The sequence below is a fragment of the Lytechinus variegatus genome, chromosome 1 (assembly GCF_018143015.1).
Source record: "Lytechinus variegatus isolate NC3 chromosome 1, Lvar_3.0, whole genome shotgun sequence".
NCBI classification, from domain to species: domain Eukaryota; kingdom Metazoa; phylum Echinodermata; class Echinoidea; order Temnopleuroida; family Toxopneustidae; genus Lytechinus; species Lytechinus variegatus.
In genome coordinates this window covers 38,670,312-38,678,118 of record NC_054740.1, presented here as the reverse complement: position 1 = coordinate 38,678,118, position 7,807 = coordinate 38,670,312, and the positions used below count along the sequence as shown (strand labels likewise).

At 36.2% G+C, this 7,807-nt stretch overlaps 1 protein-coding gene across 1 annotated transcript in view; it reads right to left on the bottom strand.

Moving 5' to 3' along the window:
• Positions 1-2,101: 2,101 nt before the first annotated feature.
• LOC121413491 (gamma-aminobutyric acid type B receptor subunit 2-like) overlaps positions 2,102-7,807 on the bottom strand; it is a 78,871-nt gene continuing 73,165 nt past the window's right edge. The window contains exons 15-16 of the mRNA XM_041606316.1: positions 6,219-6,411; positions 2,102-5,549 (exon numbers count right to left, since the gene is read on the bottom strand). Of these exons, the coding sequence (XP_041462250.1) occupies positions 5,343-5,549; positions 6,219-6,411 (400 nt within the window). The 3' untranslated portion in view covers positions 2,102-5,342. The remainder of the gene's footprint in view (positions 5,550-6,218; positions 6,412-7,807) is intronic.

The following is a 7,807-nucleotide window of genomic DNA, read 5'->3' as shown; positions in this document are numbered from 1 at the left end:
CAATCTGAGGACTCTATTTTTGTTTTCATAGTTATTTTTCTTGTATACATCCATTCAAATTTCAATTCTCATTTCGTTTGTATGTTCTCCATTTTACATTTTACACCATTAAAGGAAACCAAAACCCAAGAAAACAAGTAGTCTTACTGGAAAGAGTAAAATGAGAGGAACAATTAAAAAAAAGTCTCATCAAAATCAGTTATGAAATAAGCAAGTTATGGGAGCTGGAAAAATCTTGTTGTACTTTCTATGGGCATCCTCAAATTGGCAAACGTGCTTCAAAATGGCTGATTTTGTGGACAACTCTCCATTTGTTTTGTACACAAATTTTCAGATTTTTCTCATTATCTTTCAATTGCATCTTGCCTCCTGAGCACAACATATGTCATGAGAAAATAGATTCCACACCATATATGTCAAGGTCAGGAGGAGATAATGTGAAATATGTAAAATAAAGGGGAAAATCTGAAATTATGTGTACAAAAGAAATGGAGAGTTGTCCACAAAATCATCCATTTTGAAGCATGTTTGCCAATTTGAGGATCCACATAGTAAGTACAACAAGACTTTTTAATCATCCATAACTTGCTTATTTCATAACCGATTTTGATGAAACTTTTTTTGAATTGTTCCTCCCATTTTTCTCTTTCCAATAAGATTGCTTCTCTTCTTGGGTTTGGTTTCCTTTAACCGGGATAAAGAAAAAATAGTAATAAAAATGCGCCTGGTTGTGAGGAGGGCTAGATTTTTAAACGATAGTGTCGTATAAACATGAATATGTTATTTTCTTTCATCATATACTTTTTTTCTGTTTTTGAATATTTTCTGAAAACAATGGTCTTATTAGATAACAATATACAGCAAAATCCCGAGGGAAACAACATTATTAGTCACCATACATTATTATTACCATTATGATCATGATCATATTATGATTCATCATAAATGTTATGATGTTCGACGGTAAATTAATGGGGAATAACACAGGACACCCCCACCAAAAAATATTCGGGGATATACACCCCCCCCTTTGGGTTAACACCCATGGTGATTTGTTATATAACATGTATATTGTAAAACACAAGAAATGATTTCAACATCGTTCTCGAGAGAGCCCAAACTTACTACCAATGTCATCCAACGTGTAGCATGTGGGCTTTCAAAATGCCTTTGGTGTTGTGATTAATTCTTGACTTAACATGCATGACAAATCATTTTTCATCATACACATAATTTGATCCATTTGTGTAGGAACACATCTACCAAGTTTTTTTTCTCAAACCATATTCGTTAAAAAGAGGTTAAGTATGAAAAAAATATTTTAAGAAATGTTTTGCACTAAACTGCGTGAATTTTAATCCAAATCTATACTAAACACAAAGTAATGATGATTTTTATGAACTTATTTGATACCACTTTATATATCTTAATAGGTTAATAATTTAGCTTGGGCATTTAATTGTTATGTCATAGCAGACATTATGTTTTTATTCATATCAATCAAACCAGATTTAACATGTCCGGCCAGAACAAATGAAGAGTTACTGATTTCAGATTACGACACGCATTATGAAAAAACAAACATTTAATGTGATGAAAATTGAGCTTACGATATTATTATATGTGCCTTATAGTGCCTACGTGTATCACTGTTTCTCAAAATAACCCTTATTTCTGTACGTTATCTAGCTAATCTGGTGACATTATATATATTTCTTTTATTCTGGCGATAAATGGTACTGTCTCATTAACTTTCAGCTACCGGGTAATTTTATTTACTCAATTGGTTTTCATTTACAGAATGATTTGGACTGAAAGAATCACAGTCATTATCAGTAAAGCCCCACCATACATGATGATTTTGAATTTCAGATAACCATTACGATGCAACGATTATTTAGCGTTTGCCTGGATAATAAATCTAATACTATTTCACACCAAGGTACGGTCGATACCGTATACAGCGCCCGATCGCTCTGGGCCTGACTACATATGAAAGCACTTCCGATCGGTCGCTGGGTACGGTCACACCATACCTTGGTGCAAAAGTGGTAAGAGGTGATGACGTATGATTTGAACCCCCCCCAAAAAAAAAAAAAAACAAACAAACAAAGACAACGTCATATTTTAAGTTATTTTCAGGCCGGGAGACGTACCGATAAGAGCATATTGTACTTGTAACAAAACGTATACGATAATATAATAGATCATTTCAAACAGCAGGTCGCTGTCACATTTACATCTATGTACACATGGTAAGAATGGAAGTATATATGTTTCAATGCAAGTGATTTTATGTACACATTATTTGTTGTGAGGCTTTTCTCATGCAGGAAAAAGACCCAAAAGAAAAAAATATCAGGTAATATTTTCCTCGTCTATATTTACATTGCTTTAACTCGCCACATAATCGATAACGAATGTGAACATGAAACAAAATCATTCATTTCAAATATAAAATGTGTTGACATGGAAATTGCAAAACCCCAAAGTAATACCTAAAAATGCCTTTTCTTTCACGGCATATTTTTTGTATTGGGGGGTGGGGACGGTCATGAAATCATACATTATCTACAAGGAACAAGCTATGACAATACCATGAGCTGATAAAAAATATTGTTTTATTCTTAAATCATCTCCAGCACCTTAAATAGTAGAATATTAACTTCAAAAATATATTTGTTTTGTATAAGGAAAATTTACCAAAAAAACGAAAGAATAAACGTAGGTTTTATGATCTAGGCGTTCTAAACTATTCTCCATACGCGACATAGGATAAAGAATTTACTCTTGCTTACAATAGTGTACAAGGCGTTATCGCACTGACCTCGTACAAGCCCAACCAACCACAATGTACCCCAAGCCCTGAATGATATCACAGAGTCTAGGCTGGAACATGTTGAGACAACACGATTGGTCACTTATTGTTGTGGAATGAGAAAACATAATTTGCAATTTCCTTCAGATTTATTCACTTCAAGTAAAGAGTTTCATCTCCATAAAGAATATTTCCCCAGGTCCGGTTCACATCGATCAATCTGACGCAATGTAGGCGAACACATGGAGATATGACGAATGTTCACATATCTAAATTAACATATTTATATAAACTGCTTAACTAAGATACTCTTTGAACATGCAGTTCTCTTTGGCCATCATAACCAGCCTGAATGTCTTTTCAGTCTATCTTTCACGAATTTAATATCTATGCGACGCAAGAGATTATTTGCAGCGTCTATCATGCGCTATTGGGGTATAGCCAGTAGCATTCTATTATAATCTCGGCGTCAATTTTCCACAACAACACTATGAAACGATCAGCATGTTCCTTATTATCAGGTCAGAATATTCTGTTTAAATCATTAATCGATTCAAATTGGAATAGATTTAGATTCAACAGTTCAATGAAGTTCTTGATACACTAGGGACAACAATGGTACTATCAGGTATTAATTTTCTTTGTTGATGTTTAATCAAACACTTTGTTCAGTTGTTGTTCCAATAGTACATCGCAGAAATACAGCCTAAAATAATAGGCTGTGGACAATAACAAGATCAAAATTCACGGCGTCATTATCTTGTCGCTCAGTGGTATACTCTTACACAGTTCAAGACAATTCACAAATATATATATTTCAAAGTCGTTTGGGGTAATTGATATTCACGGTAGTCATCAAATTGAACGTTGGTGGGGTGCATCCGTTTCATTGTTCCATGCAGGTTGAGGTCTTGTCTTTCTATCTTTGCACATTATTTCACGATCATACGAGGTCCATGCCGATGAAATCATTGCGATGAGAAACTCTTTCTTAAACTACAATATGCAAACAGTGATCTGGAATCCTTAGGTGCAGGGATTTCCAAGCTCTCTGTGATCAAAATAATTCAAGTACCAGTTAAACAACTACATGGCATTTTAAATCGGGAAATTGTAGTGAGATCCACTGGCTGATCCACGGGGTAGGGGGCACAGCCGGCCCCTGCCCCTCCCCATTTTAAGAAGCACAATTGAAACATCGTTAAAACAGAAGTGTGTTCCCCTCCGCCCCCTTAAAAGTTAGATCTTTTTTATGCTTGTCAAATTTTTCCTCGGGAAAAAGTGTCCCCACTTTCAAAAAATTCTAGATCCGCCCCTGGTGTGATCACTAACAATCCCGTGGTTTTCAGCATCATATACCTTCGCTTTCAGCATCACCTTGATAACCTATTCAATAGCAATAGTTGAGCAGAGCTTGAACAACTTGACTATTAGATGGGTGAGTGGAATACTGCTTTTCGGACATAGGAGACGAAAAGAAGGTACAAGTAGATAAAGGTTTCAAGCGGTCAATATAACTTCCGGATTGATAATCGTGTTGCTAAAACTCTTCACGGTGAACGCAGCCAACTGACAGCATTCGTTTTACTTCTCAGCAGACTGTTAACATTGTGCTCACTGCTGCAAGATTTCTTAGAATCTCCAAAATGCAAGTGTTTGCAATGGCCTCTCTGATCCGTATGCTAGGTTTTGACGAAATGCATCCAAGCTATATTGTCAAGTATTTTGGCCGGTGCTTCCTCGCTTGTGTTGGCAAATCGACGGGGGTCTCTTGACAAACGATGATTTTCAAACTCTTCGATAAGTTAAAAAAACCCAAAATTACGCATGAATCCTGAACAATTCGGTGACGTTAAGGTTCTTGATGAAAGACCTTTCGAAGACCTCACCATTTATTTTGTTTCCTATTTCTCTCCCTCCTTTTAAACCATAGATACAAGCCATTTGTAGTTATAATATCAAACCTTCAAAATTAGACCCTTGCTGTCTACAAACTCTCCATGGAATCAGTGCTTCTGTGCGCTTGACTGACCGAATTTCCATCTCAATATTTTGATCTTTCCAACAGTATGTCATGCAACTTCTCCTCGCTAATGTTTGATTGTTTTTAGCCATAGCGTTCATATTTCTAATGTAGGCCTTACATCTTCCAATAACAAACACCTGATCATGTATCCAGAAATATTGTTTTTAAATAGGATAAATCAAGTGAGATATTTAACTAGCTTTCGAATCAGCACGGGTTCCTGGCATGCTTGGTAATTGCCTTCATAGGTTATCATTTTGCTCGTCCATCTGCGATTCATCTTCTGCTTCCCATTTTCATTGAAATGCGTAGGGTGACGAGAGCTACTTTCTGGTATAGTCGTCGGTATATAATGTCGATCATTATGAATAGATTAACACCATCCATTATCCATGCATGTCGGTGAAGTCAATTACACAACAAACAAAAAAATGACGAACTGTCAGTCTGAAATAATGTCAACATGTTAATTCATAATTTTGGTAATTCTAAGCTGCATCACACAGCGATCTGAGCTTCTGAAGTTCTTTCTCTATCTGCCGCTGTTTGGCTCGTTTCGGCGGCCAGCAGAGTGCTCTTTTTCTGCGATCGACTTCCCCCGGGACCGTTTCGGAAACCCGATGAGTAAGCGGGACGACCGTTGACATTTGACATGACCCGACTCCCAACTTCTTCCGGGGCGTAGCCGTGAATTATGCTGAAGACCTAGTAGGGTAAAAAAAAAACACCGATTGGCAGATTAATCTTTAAAAATGAAATAGTGCACCTATGATATTGTTTCCCCCTTTTGAAATAAAATATGTACATTCAAGTAACAACATATAATTACCAATTACGAAGTGACAAAGCTCTCAGTGTGCGCGTTCATTTATTTGGATTTGTTTTTTTTATGAAAGCGGTAAAATGAGCATTTTACGAGCTTTGGATTTCATGCCCACTATCCGTCTTTGTTGGCATCCATATAAGTTTTAAATAATCATTGTCACCGTTTAATGAAATTATTACACACACTTCATGAAGCATCAATGATGTGTCACATAATGCTGTCTAACGTTACAATCTGTCTCATAATGAACATTTTCGTCAGACGATGTCAGGCAATTGAAAATTCACTCTAGATAGCTATGTCCAACTTGCAAAATGGCGCATTATCCACCGCTTATTAACATCTAGGCATATATTATTCTGCTGACATCAGAAAAATACTTTAATTTGTTCAAAGAATAAAATGACAGAATTATGTGACAATTCCTGAAGTAATTCGAATGTTTCATTTAGAGGTACCTTGCTATCTACCTAAGATAACATGTAGACAATCCTCCATAGGCCTTCTTATCTTTACTGACATACATTCTCAATTGGTTAAAAACTTACTTTTGGCAGAAAGAGCAGAGCGAGGGTTAGTGTTGTACAGAAGAGGATAAGCCCGGCTATGATGGCGTAGCTATAGCTGCTATTCTCGGCTAATAGAAAGGAGAGAGGCACACCTAGCGCGCTGAAAATAACTACGGTGTAGATCGATACCCCGATATACCGGCTATCGTTCAAGGCAGGAATACTCACGTTTCTACGGAGAAACAAAAAAAAAAATCCATCAAAGACAGAAACGAAATTACTTAGAGAGTTATTAGGCGACACATTAAGAAGATGGCTCGGACACTTGGTGATTGTACTTAGGCTTAACCCTAAATAGACTGGGCTATTTCGACGCCTAAAAAGACTGGGGGGGGGGGGGGGCTGATTCAGCCCCCCTTATGATCTCGGCCGTTGATCGCGCGATCGCGACGAAAATTGGCACACGCGTTACCCATGGCATTATCTACAAAACTATAACATCAAATTCGGCAAAAAATCTCATGTCTCATTAATTATGCTAATTTATGCGTAAAATCATCAGTTTGCTCTAATTAATAAAATAATGCACCTGAAATGCTAATTTTTGTTTCACATACTCTAGATAGGCATCTGATCAAATTGATTTTTAAAAAAAATTCAAAATCAAATTTATTTTCTTATTTATTCTATTGTTTTCTAAATTTCTTATGTATTTCTTTGTTTTTCGACTTTTTGTTTTTTATTGTTTTTTCAATGGAAATTGTCGGGGACTTTATTTTGACCATAAACAAGATAAAATTAATTGATCTTAAGCAGTAAAAGGAAAAATAATGAAACATTTATGAATTTTGGCTTAGAACACTATTTGCATTGGATTTGTACACAAATTCACGTTTTTGAGTAATTTTGGGTCTGCATGCACTTACGAAATGTTGCGTAATTTTGGAACCGCGTACCCGGGGGTCACAATTTTGGTCTTAAAAGTTGCGCGAGACTTGAAAGTAAAAAGTCAGTGAGCGATGCGGTCAAAAAATTTCGAGCAGCGGATTTATTGCGAAAAATGTCGAGGGGGGGGGGGGCTGAATCAGCCCCCCCAGTCTTTTTAGGGTTAAGAGGGACGCTTACCCCGACGAAGGCCTGCTGTAAAAATAACAGGAAAAAAATAATAAAAAAGTATTGATGAAGGTTTGAGGAAAATCCAGCAAAGAATAAAAAAATTATTAGAATCTTAAGTTTTGATTTGTGACGTCATATATATACGCCATATGAACTACATTATATTTTCCATGGTTCATCACGACTAAAACTTTTTTTTTTCAGGAGCATGTGAAATGATTAGTATATTTTTTTTGCAACACGATAAATGGGGACGCAACTCACAGGATGACGTCACAAGTCCAAAAGTTCAACTTTCTATCGCTTTATAACAGAAAAATACTTGATGGATTTTCCTAGAAACTTCACCAATACTTTTTGCAGTATTTTTCTGCCATTTTTACAATAAACTATTTTCAAAGTAAACTTCCCCATTAAAGGTAAAGAGAAATACGTCACTATCGTTCAGTAGAAGTAAACACGAAGAGGGGACAAGATGACAAAAAGACAATACAAAGTATCATCGAGTCGGT